General features: G+C 42.6%; 1 protein-coding gene across 3 annotated transcripts; it reads right to left on the bottom strand.

Annotated features, from left to right (window-relative positions):
• Positions 1-684: 684 nt before the first annotated feature.
• Positions 685-15,480, bottom strand: LOC120821232 (PC-esterase domain-containing protein 1A). Of its 3 annotated transcripts, none has more exons than XM_040179610.2 (10): positions 15,123-15,480; positions 13,758-13,850; positions 10,292-10,371; positions 9,233-9,465; positions 7,893-8,043; positions 6,697-6,949; positions 5,233-5,313; positions 2,816-2,974; positions 2,651-2,743; positions 685-1,419 (listed from the first exon to the last, which is right to left on the bottom strand). In XM_040179610.2, the coding sequence occupies exons 2-10, from the start codon at positions 13,831-13,833 to the stop codon at positions 1,235-1,237; spliced, it is 1,311 nt and encodes a 436-aa protein (XP_040035544.2). In that variant the 5' UTR covers positions 13,834-13,850; positions 15,123-15,480; the 3' UTR covers positions 685-1,234. The 3 variants fall into 3 exon arrangements, with proteins under 3 accessions (XP_040035544.2, XP_040035543.2, XP_040035545.2); XM_040179609.2 differs by having other exon boundaries at positions 13,758-13,847; positions 15,123-15,311; XM_040179611.2 differs by having other exon boundaries at positions 13,758-13,847; positions 14,947-15,200.
• Between the last annotated feature and the right edge of the window lie 4,326 nt (positions 15,481-19,806).

Raw genomic sequence — 19,806 nt, 5'->3', positions numbered from 1 at the left:
TGGGGCGATGGTTGGCCCTTCAAACACAGCCGTCAAGTGATGGAGAGTTGAAAGCGCAGTAAAGTGCACGAGGACAGCGGGATGAGTCGCTAGTTCAACATGTTCCACACAGGGGAATTCTGCCCGAGACAAGTCATGTGTATTAATGAAATAAAATTAAACAGAAATGTCTAACTACATGCGTATATCCACTAGGAATAGTCAGGGATTTCTGTATACCCACTAACAAAAGTGCAATGATACGTAACAATACCGCTCTGACAGAACGTTCTAACTTTCTGAAGGCAGTAGCAGTCGATCGCATGCCATTGATGTGACGTGACGTCACGCATCCGCTGTCCACCGCGGCACCAACGAACGCATTTCATTTCATTGCATTGGAGGAACGTCGCTGGTCTCCCCCCCCCGCGGCCGGTCACAGTACACTCACTACAAAAATATAGACTACACCACTGATGCTTTCTAAAGTGATTGATTTTCTTCTACGGACGGAATCTTTTAATTGCGATTATTTAATTTCAAAATGTGAGATTAGATTTGAAAAAAAGAACCACTGACAGGCCGCATAACATTGCAGGACAAAAATCTCAAAAACAAAGAACAGACACTTAACAAATAATGAGAATTTGACTGAAACTTAAAAGCAGTGACTTGTTTTGAAATAAAAAAGCAAAATCCATTATAGTAAACAACCTTTTATTTAACCATTAGTTGAGTTTAAACATCAAAAGTGGAAGTCAAATATTAAATTGAGCTATGCAATGGAATAAATTGGCCTTGAAGAACAGTGTGTGCACTTGGAACTATGACCATTTAGGTATGACAAATCACAGAAATCCCTCAGAAGCCCCGACCACTCACATTGTTTCAGCTCGTGGTCCTCATATAAATGTGGCTTAAATGTGGCAAAAATTAAGAAGCATCTGTTGAACTATTTTCAGTTACATAAAAAAGTGCTAAATTGAAACGTTAGCGATTAGGCAGAGCTGGCGTACAGATAAGAGCATTTATAGAAAGGCAATCCTTTTATTATCCTACATGAAAAAACGGTCACCTCCAGTCCAGTCGATTGGATTGGTGGATAAATGCTGGCATTGCACGTGTCACTGTGCTTCTGACCAGCCTCAATCACTGATCTGTTTAACATCCAGACATCAGATTCCCCCCCACCCATCAACCCCCCATCTACTTCATCGCTCAGGTGTCCTCAGCAGTAGGGACCCATCGCTGCTCATCACCACTCAGTCCATGCTGAGTCCAGTCGGCTGGTGTCCCCGCTGTAGGGGGTCCTGTTGTCTGCAGCCCACCGGCCGGACATAGGGGGGTACGGATGAGTCCTGAAGTTAGTCCTTCTCCCCCTCCCCCTCCTGATACAGGGATCATTTGCTTGGGAATGCGGACAGAACCTGAAACAGTCACCTGGAAGGAAAAAACCACACGTGTTGTTTTTCTTTGGGTCTACTTGCATACCTGAGTGATGGTTGAGGGAATCCTCATGCATTCTTTTTATTTCTTTGCACAAGTATGCGAAAAGTAGAAAAGTGCACTCAGCAGAAAGTAGATCTCTGGTGTCTCTTCCCTTTTCATGGAATGACGATTGGCTTTGAAATATGTATAGCAGACTAGACAGTTTCATTTGTTATTACATACTAAATGATTGATTATTTATGGAATGCTATACTATTTTTATGACACTTTATGACACACATATATATGCGTGTGTTATATGACAGGAAAGTGATAGTACCAGGAAAGGGTTCGTGGCATTATTATGGCAATGCCATTTTAAATTAAATAATATTATAACAAATTTATAACATAATATAACTTTGTGTCAAACAATACTTGACATATTTTATTAACTTTTGGGGGTTATACCAGATTACATTTTGGATGTACCCTTAATGTCATGAAATTGTATGTCTATAGTAGGAAATCTGTATGACATACTAAGCTAAAATTATTTTGAATGTCTTACTATACATAAAAACAAAAATATGCTACACATTACTTATGACATTTACATGCTAAACTATATGACGACATTCTTAATCAATTTCTATAATATTTTCTTAGAATAATTATTTTATTATAAACGATAGCAGTGTTATTATATTGGCTCCCTGCCCGCCCAAGCAAGTCTCAAAGCTTTCATTTTCTATATAGCGGCAGATTGGACACACGCACGTGAGCCCACTCCCACCAGCAGAAAATGCCTTAATAATTAGTTGTTTGAGTCAACGCTTTAACCTGCCTAGCCCCAACAATAATCTATAGACATACATTTTAACAGAATTCTATGTTATATTCTTTTAATACATTTACTATTTTAAGCCATACCGTACACATACAGACAGATTCCTTGCTTTACTGTTAGGTCCATGGAAGTTACTTAGTGGGCAATAGGAGAGAAACCCGTGGTTCAAACACTGTACAACGACATTGAACACGTTAAGGCAGTAACAGGTTGGAGATGAATCAACTATTAGGCCTGCTTTTTAATGTGGGCAGTATTTTGGTTGCACTGAAGCAATTGAAGTTAATTCGTCCTCAGTCAATAGAGGAATTCATAACCATGCTTCACAAACAAAAGAACCCTGTACACTCTCCTCAGACAATACTATAATTATAACAGGGAAAAGCATCATACCTGCACTGAAGTCCATCTGTGAGAAGGGTTTTCTAACCCCAACATAGACCTGCTGCCTTGGCCACGGGTTGTCTGGGAGCAAAGAGTTCTGACCTGTTAGCAGTAAGAGAAGTCAATCACAACAGTGGCAAATTGCCAAAAACTACGTGCTGGACCACCACTGACCAGCGAGTCTCCGCCTTCCATCTGCAGGAAAACGTGGACCTGGAGGAGGACGAGGCTGCACAGGGAAGGGAGAGTGAAAGACCTCGACTCCAGCAGCAGCTGCATCCTGCTGCCAGCGGAGGGGCGGCTGCGATGGGAACCACATGTGTGGATCTGTAGCTGCAACATACACAAGCGGAGTAAAACGAGGTCAGGGTTGGTGTTAATAGAAACTACCTGAAGGAAATACGCTGAGCTTTATATTTTACCTTGTCTGTGTAGTGTTTATATCTGGGAGGAATGAGCGAATTCAACTAGTGTTTTTTTGCGCCAAAACACGCAATTTCATAATATTAATAATCCAGTACCGAGTAACTTCAATTTGGAGTGAAAAGATGAAAAGCTGGAAATGAAATGAAGACGCTGTAGAGACCGCTGATTGGCCAAGACTCACGTCACATCAAAGTTTTATTGTTTAGATCACAGGTGTCAAACTTGCCGGGGGGGTCCAGTGCGGCTCGTCAGGTCACCATCGCTTCTGGCCGACAAGAGGCTTGTTGACTTTTTTTAAAATATTGATTCATTTTGCGCTCCCGGGACGCAGCGCTGTTGTTCCGTTTGGTTACCGCTACTGCTCGTAGTTATTGTTAGGCAAACTTCCCGAGCGGGAGGGGGGGGGTCCATCCCCATGAGTTGGATAGAAAAGTTGAGTAAAAAGTAGCCCGAAAAGTGTGGGGACCCCTGTGTTAGACTTTTTTAACCACGGCATTACTCCAGGCAGCAGTGCCCGCTTGAAAATGACTGTGTCCCCCCCCCCCCACTGTCGACCGCCCACGAGCCCCCCTTGTTTAGATCACCACAATATGTTTCTGCTGGCTGGCCAGTTAACATCCTCGATGCAAGTGCCAACTTGTTCCTCTAGCCTGTTCGATGCATCATTCTATACGGGCTCTCAGTCACACCTCCTACCTCAAGGCACAGATCCTCCATTAATCAGCTCTGGCTGATTAGCGGTCAATTTGTCTATGTATTGGATCTACACAATTCATGTGGATGACATATTTTGATTTCAAAATGGGAACATTTCACTGAAAGGTTTGCAGGTATGTTTATAAACCAACGGCAGGAGAGCAAAGTCAATTTTTTGTTGGACACCAGCCAGTGTTTAGACCGAAGATGAATCAAAGGAGATCTTAAAGATCTTCGTTCTTTGAGTTCTGACTGACTTTTTTTTTTTGCAGAGACCTGTGAACAGAATGTTACAAAAGTTCAATGCGTGGTGCGTTTCTAAATCCTATTGCGACAAAGTCCTCTGATCCTTAAGATATTTTTCAGGTGATAATAGGTTAATTGCCATGTGGGTCTCTAAAAGAAAACATGTCAACAGGTGAGCTTGTCACAGGAAAGATATTCAATTCAATTCATTTTATTTTGTATAGCCCATAATCGCAAATTACAAATTTGCCTCAAGGCTTTACAGTCTGTACACATACAACATCCTCTGTCCCGAAACCCACCATCGGCACAGGAAAAACTCCCCCAAAAATGAAAGAACCCTTCCAAGAGGGAAGATATCTTCACTCTACAGTAGGATGATGAACAAAAAGATGAAAACAGTACATGTTAGGCAGAACAGACAGATGAGGTGACTAGAAAGGCTCAAAAGAGTCATTCAAGCTGTTCCTACTTGTTATGATTGATAAAACTCATACAGTTCAAGCACATCTGCTTAACCTGCTGGATCTTTTAAAATGGGAAATGCTGTAGCTACGTGCGTGTTACATCAGTAACCTGTATAGGGGTGACTTGGCTCATAGACACTGCGCGGTCTTCAGGACACATCAACATTGTGTGATGCCCTGTCGCCCTATAGGTGAGCCTGGGTGGGGCCTCGTCTTGATGGCTAATGGAGAGCACCTGGGCCCGGTGTCTCCTAAGCTATATATGCCATGCCCCTGCCAGTTGAAGGAAGCCAGAGAAAAGATCCAGAGGGGGCAGACCTGGCCTTCGCTCCCTGCTGCAGGCTCCATACATTTGTTATGTTTGAGTTATTCTTTTCATTCACACACGCACCACACCATGTTTCACACATCCACACTTACACCACTGAATTACTGACTTCCCACCTCATAGGATCCTTATGGTTTTTGGATATGGGTTTTAATTTATGTAATGTCGTTCCCGGTTATATCACTGGCAGTCCTCTAAGGAACTTGACAATAGACGAACTGGAACACATTGTGTGAACAGCCGTGCATGGAGCAGGCGCAGGGACACAACCCCACCTCTTTAAAAAGCTCCCCTCCCACCACAGCAAGTAGAGAACGATTTATATTGAACCAGCATGAAAAACCCACGGAAGGATGTTACTGCACATACATGTTCACAAAGAACAACACGAGCTGTATGACCACTAGAGGACAAGGAGGGTTTGTTACCAGAGTTTGGTGGAACCAGCTCAAACTGGTCTGATCTGTTCCTCTGCTGGTGGCGGACCATGCTACATCTCTGGAGAGCTACTGAGAGGCACAGCAGAAGCACAACATGCACATGAATATGTCTACAGAAGAGAAATCCTAGTCAAGTCAATGATTTTGTTCTTAATAAACTCAATTCGTCAGTAATTAAAATGAGGCCGTTGAGTCCAAGCCCACCATGGAATCGATGGCGTCCAAAGTCAGTATATCCATCAAGCACTAAACTTGCAGAGATGCAGTTGATTAAGCATATACATAATATATAAATCTGTAGATACTGCATATTTTATGTTGATGTTGTGATGATGTCTGTCGACTTAAACATTTCGTGTGGCATCTGTTTTTACATTTGTTCTTGCGGGTAAAACATTTGCAGAAGCTGGCATCATCTCTTTTACATATTTGTATTTTATGTTGTGTGGGCTGCTTTTGCAGGAATAGAAAAACAGCCTTATCATTGCAAGAATCAATTTAGTCAGTCGGATGAAACGGAGGCAGGTTGTGGAACGAAGACAAATCAAGACACTTGACTGTAAGGAAAGTGGTTGTTTGGTGTCAGAGCTTTTCTAACAGTATTTAACAGAGCAGCCATAAAAAGGGTTACTGTAACCCAGAGAAACATTCATGCCCATCAGTAGTACATAAATGAAGCATTTATTTGGGGTGACATATTCTTATAAGTGTAGAATCAGAATCAGCTCCACAGAAGGGATTCCTAAAAGAGGACAACTTTGATCACAGCCCAGTAAAATCAATTGTGTTGATCACTGGACTGAACCACGTTCAATTTGTAGTCAAACACCAATAACAAGGCATCAGTCACTATTTCACGCAAGCAGCCTTTTTGTACACTGGGGCTGTCAACAAATATTCTATTATATTATGTGAAAATCAATATTCAAATGTAAAAAAAAAAAGAAAAAACAGTGGCGCGACTGTCTGCTTTGCGGGTGGACGCGCACCTGTACTGACTATATGCATGAATAAAATAGACTAGATATTAGGCTACAACAACAGCTTCATGCACTAGTTTGATTATTTGCTGTTCCATGCCAAGGAAAAGTTCAGTGTTTACAGCACAGCTCGCTCGGAGTGTTCAATGTCGGAACTGTACTTTCAATCACTGAATGAAGCTTGCTATATTTGGGACACTGGTTGACACGAGAATCATGACCTTAAACTGCTTGCACAAAACTCTTGATCAGCATTTGTTTATTGTTGTCGTTCATTTAAACCGCTACGCGCATAGAGCGCGACGGTGCGGGGAAGAGAGGTCTGAAGTCATTAGATCATTTACTTATTTTTGTGCAGGTATTATGTTGTTAAATTTGTCCGGTTATTGACGCGCCTCGAATATATGTGTTTTTTTAAAGCAAATATTCAAACGTCATTTTTGGGCAATTTTGACAGCCCTAGCTCACAGACCTCCTCCTGCTGGAGAGGGGGGATCGTAGAGGTCGACCCCCCAGGCATCGGCAGCGTGCTGCAGCAGCAGGCCGCTGATGCGTCGATGGGCCAGCCCGTCCCAGTGAACGCCGTCCGCCATTCGGTGTTGCAGGCGGAAACGGAAGTGGAAGTGCAGGTCTAGGACGTCCAAGCCGTAGGCCTCCGCAAGCCGGCAGCTGTAGAAGTTGGCCGCGATGATGTCATAGCACAGCGTGGGAGCCAAGTGACTCACCTGCAGAGAGAGAATCAGGGGATTCAACCACTCATGAACAATTCCCTATTTGCGGTTCTAAAAAAAAAGGAAAGTAAATATTATCCCTAATTGTCTCTGCATATGGAATGGTCTAATGAGACAATTGTTATACTGAAATATATCTCTTGCTTAAGTTACATTTCCAAAAATGGACCAAAGGAGTTCAGACAGTAGCAGAACAGAGATTTCTCTTGAGGAACCCCCTCTAAAGCTTTGTTTATGCTGTGCGTGGTACCACATAGGGAGCTTCTGCAAACGCTACATACAAAGCACTTCATGCTCAACGTGCTGTTTGTTGTAGCATCCTCTGGAACGCCGGAGGGCCTACGAACAAATGCATTGTGAAGAAGTGACGTCAACCAGCTTAAAAGGCAACACGCCATAAGGCAATTCCCACAAAGCCTAGGAGAAATTGTAACTGTACAGACTAGGGCTGTCAACAAATATTCTAAATTCGAATAGATATTCAAATGTGAAAATGAATATTCAAATGTAAAAAAACAAAAAGAAACTGCGGCGGTGCGACTCTGCTTTGCGGGTGGGCGCGCGCCTCTACTGACTATATTCATAGTACAGACCAGGCGTAATACTCACAACAGCAATGGATGGGAACACTCCTTTATTCTTTTTTGCAGAGTCTCTTAGTTGCAAATCTAAAAAAAAAAATCTTAATGGCTGGAGTGTTCTGTTGGACATTTAACTTAAAATATTAAATGATATGTATTTTATTTTAGTTATGCATTTGGTGGCCCAAAGTATTCGACAGAAATGAAGAGACCTCAGAGTCTGTGGTGAGCTTTGTCAAGTTCACTCTGCATAGAACCTTCATGACTGATTAATACACATTTCAAAAACAGTCATCATTATCTTGATGGTTTGGGAGGTTTTCTGATGGTGTGCCGATTGTCTGGGAGATACTCACCTCAGGCACCAAGAAGCCTCCGTTGATCCTCTTGCTTAGCGGTAGAGCCAGAGCCCACAGGATAAGGCAGTCGTGGTAAACAATAGTTTTAATCTGGCCAAAGAACTTGTGAAGGTTCTCTTTGTACTGTCCAAGACACTCTGGGCCGTACCTGGGATATGAAAAAAACAAAACTGATTAAACCAATAAATGAAAATGAAGTTTGTCATTAACAGATATGTATTGGAAGGACACATTCACTGGCTTGATGACACCTTGCCTCAATCTGGCTGTGTCAATCCGCATACAGCGGTACCAGGCTTGAAGACTCAGACTGCTGGTTACCAGGTTTCAGTACCAGATAATTCACAGAATTACTGTTTCATGTGTTATTTATCAAGTCTTCAATTCATTTTGTTATGGTCCTCTCTGAAACCTTGAATGAACCAGTAGCCAAGGACCGTATTCTTTTGTAAAAGGAGAAGTTCTTCCCCCTTGCTTCATGTTACTTGAGAGATATACCGGCATCTTTTGACTTTCTAAAGGGGAAACATTTTCTTCTGCCATGTGGAGCAGGAGGCATGAGCTCAACACCCCAGTCCTTGGTTTTCCTGTTAATTGAATAATGTTCCTAGCTGAACGTCAGGTTAGTGCTGACAGCCATGACACGGCTGAGGGAGCAGCATAGTGAAGGATTGCTCGAGGCATGGCTCCAATTGGATGCTGGTCTGACGCCTCAGAATGATGACATCCCTGCATACTGGATGTCGTAGAAAGGTGTTCGCTCAGATGGATTGTGAAAAACCCAGCATAGTATGGGGAAGCCGGGATGAGGAGACTGGTAAAGCAGTTTCCAAAACAGAATGGAATCCTTCCTGCTGCTAGTCCTGATCTGAAGGTTAAATATTCCAGTTACATTGACTGCACCTCCACCACCGGTGCATCGGCTTCATACAATCACTTTAACTTTGTTCTGAAATTCTGTGGCTTGCATCTCAGGAATCCTCATCTGCATCCTACACAGAGTCCCTGTCTAGACTGCAGAAATAGAGAGGCTGTGTTTCCCAAATGAATATTCATGTGTCTGTATCAGAATACCTAGGCGTAGGAAGTACACCTCAAAGTTTTGTTAGGACGCAAAATGAGTTTGCAACTTATATTAACACATTTGAATAACAGGAAACATCTCAAATACATGGGAACGGATGACGACACACAGGTGGAATCCCTGGTTGACACATTTCACAAGGAGTTGTAGTTAAGGATCAACGAGGACGTTCACATGTGACACTGGAGTAAGAGCCAACCCTCTTCCTACAAGAGTTTCACAATAGAATAGAGAGCGTGTGAGGATTGGTCACCTGGTTATGTCCCATACACAGGAGCTGACGACGAGGATGTCGGGTTTGAGTCCTTGCCTGAAGTCCTCCAGGATGCTCTCCATGTACGGCGAGTAGACCCGGGTCAGGAAGTAGAAACGCACCAAGTGGTGGTCGGAGCGGTACTGTCGGACCTCTCTGTACTCGGTGCCGTTCGTCATGGGCCCCAATCGACCCCCCTCCACCAGGACGTCCTGTTTAAAGGAAAACTCCCCCTGCATCACACAAAGCAGGACATTCAGTTCAGGTATCTCAGCAGAGGAAACCATTTTTTATTCTTACCAAACACAAACACATCTCAGTCGATGTCAGAAAGAGGCCATGGGCTTAACATCATCTTCATGAATGAACTTTCTTTGTCCACTGGGATTATAAACTTCCATAAAGCCCAGGGGAGCTGCAGAGAATAACGTTATAGTCACCTTATGTTGACTATGTCCTTCAACTATTGTAAGAATATTGATGGATAGCTGCTTTAACGGCCTGTCCAACTGATTATGGTGAGGGTAGGGGTATGTGCTGGGAGATGGAGGCGCATGGAGTAGAGCGGGTGTGCCGGGAAGCGCAAGGTTGCTCCATGTCGAAGTGTCCCCGAGCGAGACACCCAACCCCTAATTGCTCCCTGGGCAAAATGTAAACCATGGGTTAAAAATGCAATGCAAGTCGCTTTGGATGAAAGCGTCAGCTAAACGTAATTCAAGGGTCTGATACGTTATGCAGCTTGACAGCTGGAACAGATTCAGAAGTAAATTGTACAGCCCTAAACGCTTTGTCAATTACTTTTTGTAAATCCTATTAAAGAGCAAGAAATAGACCTATTCAAAATTTCACAGATCATTGTGTAGCAGAACATCTCTTTGCCTGTACCAATTTATTTTATATTTCCAGTTCTGGCAGCCTTTGTTTTATTGAAAAAATATTTATATCCTATGGATAAAAACAGAATTCGAGTAACACTGCGCAAAAGGCTTTGGCGTCAAGAATAACGAGAAGTGGGGCTAGAGGTATGTTGGTGCACTTTCATGGAAATGAAACACTTACTTTGGATTTGAGCTGAGACAGAGTCAAGCACTGATCCGTCTGAAGCAGCAGAACCAGATCTTTGTACATTGACCGTTGCACTGAAATCATAGGACGGATACAACAGGCTTTTCTCACAAAAGATTCTAATCAATTATGATGAGAAAGAACTTGGAAAACAAAAGCAGTGCGTGTTTTAATGGGTGCAGAGAGCAGCAAAGACCTGAAGCGCTTATAGATTATGTATCGGATAGATAATCAACATGGTATTTAATCCAAACGGACACCTTCTCCAAAAAAAATGCCATGCCGTTTTAATTGAAGAGCCAGAGTCATTCATTTCACTTCCTGTTTTATAACAACCTCCCTCAAAACACAGTCCTCTCACTCGGGATGCTTCTGTGTGCTTGTCAAACATCTGCTGTCCCAATTTCCCAGCACGGCCGAGATCCTCCTTGTGGCCCTCAGTGGCACAACTCGCGTCAAGTAAGGGACGGGCATCGCAACGCCACGCCGAGTGGGCGGAGCCAGGCTTTCCCGGAAACGGCAGTTGTTTGTGCGACAGGTTAGCTGCCGTAAAGATGTTTTCACTGTATAAAATGAATACGAAAATAATATTGATCCATTTGAAGATGTTTAAGTGAATTTACAAAAACACTTTTTTGTACTATCACATTAATAGTTCAAAACGCAGATGAAGATTTGAAGTCAGCTCTGTGGAGGGACAGGTGAAAAAACAAACTAAACTGAATCAATATTCATTTATTTTTTTTTGTTTGTATATACACTAGATGTGATGTTTGCCTGCCTCCTTTAGTCTTTGTTTTTATATAGTAGTCCAACCGATGTCTGTAATGTGTATATCTGAATACTAACTATATATTCAGATATATACACATTGTGACGCGTGGGTGTTCTAGGGGGGAATCCCGGACAGAGATGGACCACAGCAGAGTTGATAGATTCAGCTGGAGTTGAATTCACACAGAGACAGAGTCCTAGTATTGGCTCAAAAACCTACTTTGAAATAATAATAAAAAAAGACACAAATAGGTCCATCCATCCATTGTCAAATCGCTTATCCTGCACACAGGGTCGCGGGGGGCTGGAGTCCATCCCAGCCAACTTCGGGCGATAGACAGGGTACATCCTGGATTGGTCGCCAGCCAATCGCAGTGCTACACAGAGACATACAACCATTCACACATCTACGGGCAATTTAAAGTCCCCAATTAACCTGATCCCCAGAGCATGTCTTTGGACTGTGGGAGGAAGCCGGAGAACCCGGAGAGAACCCACGCAGACACGGGGAGAACATGCAGACTCCACACAGAAAGGCCACTGGGCGGAATCGAACCCAGGACCTTCTTGCTGTGAGGCAACAGTGCTAACCACCACGCCACCGTGCCGCCGACACAAATAGGTGCTAATTCTAAATATATTGAAGAAATGAAATATAAATTGATTATCCCCCCCAAAAAAGCAAATAATATTAAGTGGATTTTGTACTACTGGTTTTACTTAAGAAGGCTGCTGCAGGCAAAATTATGAGACAGACAATTTGTGGTCTTTTTTTTTTTTTAAGTGTGAAGTTAATGAAATTAATGACGTTAATGTTTGTGGATTAATTTCTAAGTAAGGTTGTATAAATAGAGGTGCTAGGAAGTCTGTGTTGAATGAAGAAATTATGGATTTCTACAACAACAATTAACAGATAAATTACATTTAATACATTTAGAAATGTGTGATAATAAAATGTAGTTGCTTCGGATAACTGGACTTTATCTTTTAGAGAAAAGTATATTCTGCAAGTTGTGTGATGATTTATTCTCGTTATGTTCAGTGAAGCATATAGCCCAACCAGCAGCACTGCAGGCACAGATGAGAAAGCCCAACAGGTAATTGTTGTGCTAGATACATAGAATTATATAATATATATATATATATATACACAGTCTTGTTGAAATATAATGGATTGCTTTTCTATTGTTTCATATTTTATAGTCAACGTTAATTAAAAAAATATATATATTTAAAATGTATGCCTTTTTTTATGATACTCCTTTTCTTCAAATGCAGAATGAGGGCAAAATGAAAATGCTTGAACACACCTTGTTGGCAGCAAAGTGGTTGCAGACAAAAGCATTTAAGGGGAAGGTAACCTTGCCTGAAATTACCAACATGGACAGAGACAACCAGCATTGCAAGACCTCAAGAACTCCATGGATGAAAATGAGGACGACACAGACGCACCGATAAATGTCTTTGTCGTGGAATTCCAGTACAGAAGTGACTACGAAATGTTTGTGGCACAGTTTATTGACAAGGGCTACAAAGTCAATGACTAATTCAGTTTTTAAAATTTATTTTCAGGTTGTTTTTACATGTTTATATTATTTATTGTTAATGTTCTTTTTGTTATTTCATATATATATATATATATATATATATATCCTTCCTGACAGTCTCCGCGTCTCATTTAATTCTTCTAATGGTCCCACTTATGACAACTTCAGCTCTATTGATTAGGCAAATATTTATGCTTTCATGTGTAACTGATTTCTGTTCCAATAGCACTTTTCATTGAAAACATAACAGAATAAAATAACCTTAAAAAGATTATTTTTGGAATAAACTCTGACATCTAGGAGGTATTATTGTGGCAGCTTGGATATCCTCTGACAAGTGGCAATAGGAAAAATAAGTGCTAGAACAACAAAACAACATGCTCAACAAATCCAATAAATAAAGAAAAACAAAACCCCACTCAAGTCAATAAAAAAACAAGAAACAGCTCGGCAGCCTCTCGGATCGAGTGGACGCCTAACAGGTTGCCAATGAATTGCCAAAGTGGCCACTGAGGCCACGAGTTGTGCCATTGAGTGCCACTGTATTACACACCGCCAATCCCCCCCCGCGGAACACCGCCGATCCCCCCCGTGGAACACCCCCCTCCCCAAGCCCCCCAGCGGAATACGTCGGACTTGAGATAGAGGTGGGGAATATGTAGTGTATCAAATAAAATAAATACAAAAAACATGAAATAAAACAAAAAGAACTACAAAAAACATCTTTACGGCAGCTAACCTGTCGCACAAACAACGGCCGTTTCCGGGAAAGCCTGGCTCCGCCCGCCCCTTACTTGCCACGAGTTGTGCCACTGCGTGCCAGTGCCACAAGGAGGATCTCGCTGTCTCTCCAATTTCTCCTCCACTCTTAGATTCCCCTACCAATAGAATTCCAATGAAAGCATCACTGCTCGTGTGTTTGCTTTAAGGCCGTGTGTGGAGATGTAACAAAAACATAACGGCAGGGGAAACACTGCAGGAAATCTGAAGTAAAACAATTTGTCTGCTATAAAATACAAAGAACACAGTTAAATAAAGATAAACAGGGAAAAAGCTCCATACAAAGAGAACAAGGAAAACGGTTAGTGAAACATGTTCTCATTTGCGAGCATTTGAGACAAACAAGCTTCTCGTCTCACCTGAGCCACCAAGAACCACCACAAACTTGTTGTGCAGAAGCTGCCTGGCTTGGTTCCGCATTACTAATGTGCTCATGGTTGCACGGCGTTCTGCTTACAGAGATGGGAGAGGAAGAAAGGACTCAGAACAGATCCACTTTTTCCTGTTAGCGTCATTTTATCATTGCAGATTTGACATAACTCAACAATATTCACACCTGTGGTTTTATTGTGTTCTTGAGTGAAGCTACTTGACTGTCAGCCTTAGTTAGCTTCAAAACAAAAAATGTGTATCGAGAGTCACACATGAAGATTATTGGTTGGGGTTTATGCTTATTGATAAGCTCATATTTAAAACAGTCAAACGATTAGAAGCAAACTACAGGGGCTACAGACCCTAATTTCAAACTGTGTTTATTTGTTAGGGTTCAGCAACAACACTATGCAAGAGACAAAAACAACACCCAGTAAGTGATAAATACATTCTTCTAAAATGGTGCATTCCGCCAGGATTTATATTCCCGAAAAGACAAAGGTTTCTGCAAAAGTAAAATAAAGAAGTGTGTGTTTTACCTCTCCTCACGAAAAAAAAAACTAGAATGCACCTTTAGCTTCATGAGATGATCTTAGAAATGCACCACTATCTTCAGGTTAAAACATGCATCTCACCATGTGCCTGTGATTGAGCAACAATGTTTTGAGTGTCTTTGAAGTCACGCAATTGTTTTTTCTTGGTACCAACATAACATTAGTCTTTGTCTAATTAATATTGCGCAAACGTTTTGATCAGCAAAAGCATTTTTTTAAATAAAATGTACAGCAGAGAAAAGATCAATTGCCTCGGGGATTTTGTTTTATCCTGTTCTGCTTTTGTCAGTGTGAACGGCTGCTCAGCAGCGCGGTGCTAACAGCTAACTGCTGCTGCAGGGTTTGCGGGAATAATGTGCGCTTGCGAACTTAGTTGCGCAAAATAAAATTAAGAATTGTCTATAGAGAACTCTGCAACCATTTAGCATTAACTTAGCTAGTTAACGCTGGTTAATATGTCATGCTTAGAAAGCCCTTTGAAGCAAAACAAGGTTCTTCAACATTAATGCGCACGCTTACTATGTAGCTTACAGCTAAGAACAAGACTGCACGCGGACCATATTCAAAGTAAAAAAAGAGCGAATAAACAAACTAGTTAATTTCCGTGAGTCTTGGGGCTTACCCTTTGTATTTGTAGCCACATGTGACTGTCATGGACCGCTTACTTGAATGCAAACACGCTATTAGAAATATTGCCTTGTAGCACACTGCGCTGTCGCACGCTAGCTTTAAGGACTAAAGTTAGTGCGTGACAACTTAAACCAAACTCCTTAAAGAAATATGTAAAGTATAACTTACTTTTAACACTTGAAAAAACGTCGACATAAAACCAGCGCTATTGTTGAGCGACTAAAGGTGTTGAGGTTATGTCACGTTAAATATCGCTAACGGTAATATGACCCGCAGGTGGGGGCGGGCTCTCCTTGGACTGCGGTTCGTCTCGTGTGGTCTCAGACTAATGTCCCTCCGCGAATGTGTGTCCCGCAGCTGTGTGTCCTACCGAGATACGTCACCCTGTCTCGAGATGTTAAAAAAATTAGGGTATCTAAAACTTAAACTAGTTTTACTTATTTAAAAGTTAAACTAACTTGCTGGATGTCTCTGGCAGCATGCCACTCTGTGCGTGCTGTGTGAAGTCAGCCCAGCGCAGACCGACAAATCTCTACGTTTTGGACATGAGCAGACATTTTGTTAAACCTCATCTGCGCCAATAAAGTCCAGGTATATAAATTAATTAAAATAAATGAATGCATCATTGAGATGCGTTAATTCCATTTTCACATTCTAACAGGTCAGAGTTAATCTTGACCACATGTGTGTAGCCTCAGCGGAGATAACATCAATTGAGAAAAGTGGATAGAGGAGAATAAGTATATCAAAGTGATACATAGTGATACAAGTCTGGGAGCCTTACTGTTATATCCTATTGTATTTTTATATCAACAGTAGAATTTAGTTTTTTAGTAGAAATGATAAATTTGTTGTGGCAATGTGCTCCATTACAGCTTGTTTCACAATGTAAGTCTTGTATAAATTGATAATCAAAAGTTATTTTCATGGGCTTAGTTGGGGGTTTGCTGTCTTGTCTTGATTTAAGAGTTAGGTAAGGGGGTAAGCAGGATCTGCCAAGCAGGCAGACACGAGTCCGACAGGATGGGGAGTCAGTTTCTGTCCTGGCTGAGGAATGTAAGGTCTGCGGGTCAACTAGAAGATTTACCAGCCAAAGGGGGGTTAGAGACACACCAACACTATTCAACATACACACTCTGTTTACGATGTTTACGTTAAGTCAGGAGTCTGGACATTGGATGTGACCGGATCTTAGATGCGGGAGGTGGAAGGTCCTCCTCTACGCCAGTTTAGGGCCAATAGAAATATTTCCTTCTCTGTCTTTCAAGGGTTATAAAACATGATGTTCTTGCTGATGTTAGTTAGTTGTTCTTCCGGCCTGTGTGCTGCCTGAACTGCTCCTGCCTTTGCAAACGCAGCGCTGATACTTGACCTGTGATCTGACAAATAAATTTTCCAGAACGAGAGAAGTCATTCGGCTGAATTTTTGATAACCCCGACCAGGCTCCAAATCTTGAACACGTATTCTTACAATTTGGTGACCCCGACGTGATTTGCTGACCTGGACAAAGAAAGACGGGGACGTCCGTTTTCCGGACCGAGCCGAAAGGACCGGCGGCGTGGTTCAGCATTGACAACAGGCGCGCAAACAGAATCAGGTGAGCAGACAACCTTTTGTTCTAAATGAATAAAATGTCTGTGATTGGATACTTCTAAAAAGATTTGTTGTCAACTGCAGAATTCGTCTCTGTCCATTGACTGAATAAGGTCGTTATAAGACCATTAAATTTAAAACTAAATTTGAAAATTTCCTGTTGATCACATGTAAAGTATAAGCACATACTCACACTGAATTCAACGTTAGGGAAAGTGAATAAGTGTCCATAGGTTTAGGGATTTAGGTAAAAATATATATAATCTTAGTCGGTAGAAATCCAAGTTGCAATCCGTGTGGTACGTAGATACCTCTGGTAACTGCAGTCCCACGTTTGCATGCAGTGGACTGGCAGTTTAGAATAGTGTAGGGATTTAGGTTTAGGGACTTAGGTAAATACATGAAGAGTTTAAAAAGGAATGACGGGGCTCACTTGAGTTCCCTGAGGTCGACTCTTAGTCTGTAGAAATCCAAGTTACAATCCGTGTGGTACGTAGATACCTCTGGTAACTGCAGTCCCACGTTTGCATGCAGTGGACTGGCAGTTTAGACAGTGTAGGGGTTTAGGTTTAGGTTTAGGTTTAGGTTTAGGGACTTAGGTAAATATATGAGGAGTTTAAAAAGGAATGACGGGGCTCACTTGAGTTCCCTGAGGTCGACTCTTAGTCTGTAGAAATCCAAGTTACAATCCGTGTGGTACGTAGATACCTCTGGTGACTGGGGTCCCACGTTTGCATGCAGTGGGCTGGCAGTTTAGAATAGAGCAGGGATTTATGTTAATCTTAGTCTGTAGAAATCCAAGTTGCAATCCGTGTGGTACGTAGATACCTCTGGTCCTGCAGTCCTACTCGTGTGATTCTTGGACTGGCAGGTTAGAATATTAGATGAAGAAATAAGGACACAGGGAAAGATTTGTTGTTTTTCATACTGGGAAATGTGTGGGTGGTTGGTGTAACTCCTGGTGTTTTACCGAACCTGGAAGCTGGGCGTATCAGGACTTGAAAAAGGACTGAGAATCCGACAGTGAAAAGTGTTTGACCGGATTACACATCTGTGGGGATATGTATTAAAGGGTAAAAGGGAAAATCATAGTTAAATGATGGTGGTATAAATACGAGAGAAATAAAACAATACGAGTGAACTGGTGTTATAAGCCTCAACAATCGAGCGCTGTATTCCTCTAATACAGTAGAAGGTTCTTGATTGGGTTCACAGTATTGGGCATTGAGTCCTTTCTCTTGTGTTCAAAAACCACGTGTGAATAAATAAATAACCTGTGATGAAAATGGAGGAAACCATAACGATATGGGAGAGGTGTAAAGAAGGCACTCTGGGTTTCGCCCTATTTAAGACTTATAAGAGACATATGGATAAAACCCTAGAAAAAGATAGGAAATGTGTAACAAAAATATGTGAAGTGGGTTGCACAGATGCAGGAAAGAGGAATGTTTGGAAGGGAGATAGATTCTCAACCAACAGGCGAGCAGCTGCAGGACCATCTTAGGATGGCGAGAAGAGGAAAAGACCAAGCGCATGCGCTCCTTGCCGTTAAGGGGAGATTTTGTGGAAAAGAGAAGAAAAGTGCAGAAAAGGCAGATGAGTTCTTAGCGGACTGTAGAACATTTCTGGGAGAAATAAATGCGGTATTCGTGAGTAAGACGGCAATGCAGTTGCCGCAAACCAAAGCAGGAGAAGAGAAAGTGCATGAGACCGGTTGTAAATCTAGTGCGCCTCCTCCCTACTCGACAGGCCCATATGCGGAGGCTAATCGGTTGTTAAATGAACCACATCAGATGCCACTGAGGCAAGGGAAAGCTACTAATCCAGGAGAATCTCAGGTTTTGGTAGTTCAAAAAGGGTTGTTACAGGTAACCCCATATCCACATGAAGAGAATGATGGGGTGGAGAAGGTTTCTGCTTTTTTCTCAGAGACGGTACAATATTTGGAGGACAGGCCCCAGCCGGAGCCTGTCAATTGGAGTAATCCTAACACACCACAGGGTCACTCGACAGTCGTAAAGAAGCGGCAACCCGAGCACAGACCTATGACCTCATTTAATGTAGGGGGAGGAAGAGTTGCAGGAGAAGAAACTTTGTTAGTCAAAGCCCAGGCAGAGCGGCAATCAATCACCCGGCGTGGATAGGATGAGCGGGGGAGGCAGGTTGAGTCAGAGGAAGATGAGCCTGGCCCTGCAGATGATTGGGACGAGGAATTTCAGGAGCATGGAGCAGCGCTAGAGTCACAAAAACCACAGTCATCTACTCCGATGGAGCGCCATGAGACAGGGGTTAAGAGGTAATAGGAACAGATATTATCAGGGGAATGCAGCCAGAGCGAATGTGCATCAATGTAATGATTTGAAGTCAAAAATCAGACGGGATGCTCAGGCCTCTCATCAACTACCACTGTTAACGGCTATTTGTAGAGACGGAAGTGAAAAAACAACATATGCGCCACTCGCATTGTCAGACCTAAGCATGATGAAGCTCGCATTACCTAAAATAGAGGGTGGTGCAGCGTGGATTCGTGGGTTCCTTGCTCAGTGTGCGGGTAGTGTTCCCGGTTTGGGGGATCTTAGAAGAATTTTTGTGGCGTGTGCCTCACTAGCTGACCTCCAGAAGTTAGAGGGGGAAGCCGGGACCTCTGACCTCCCTGACGGGGAGCCTCTGGCAAATTGGGTGTCAGTGCTCTGGCCAAAGCTCAGACTCCAATATCCTGTGAAGGTGGCTACCACAGAACTCACTTATGTTCCCCCACACGACGGTGAGGGTGGAAATAGTTATTTAAGGAGAGTCAGAGAATTATGGGACAACAAGTTAGGGGAAGGTGTCATGGATGATCACAGAACCGAGCTTCTTCTTCGCGGCGCCATAGAGTCATCTGTCTCGGAGACAATGAAGACCCAACTAAGAGGAATAGTGGGGTTGTCTGACATGAATTTTGATGCTTGGTCCTCACAGATTAAACACTATGTGGACCGGAGCAAAGAAAAATATGATAAGGAAAAGGGTGAATTAAACAATATTCAGTTACAATTGGCGAAAGCACAGCTAGAGTAAAGCAGAAAGAAGTTGAACCAGGGCAAGAGTGAAGCCAAACAGATGACCCAAACAACAGCGCCATCTCAGGGGGAAGGGCCACCTCAATATGACCCTGATCCAGACCCCCCTCCCTTCCCATGTGCGCCAGCCTGCCAGCAGCCACAACAGGCCGCGTACACTCCTCCACAGGCTTACTATCCCCAACCTTATGCCCCG

Source organism: Gasterosteus aculeatus, chromosome 7 (genome assembly GCF_964276395.1).
Source record: "Gasterosteus aculeatus chromosome 7, fGasAcu3.hap1.1, whole genome shotgun sequence".
Classification (NCBI taxonomy): domain Eukaryota; kingdom Metazoa; phylum Chordata; class Actinopteri; order Perciformes; family Gasterosteidae; genus Gasterosteus; species Gasterosteus aculeatus.
This window is presented reverse-complemented; position numbering and strand designations above follow the sequence as displayed.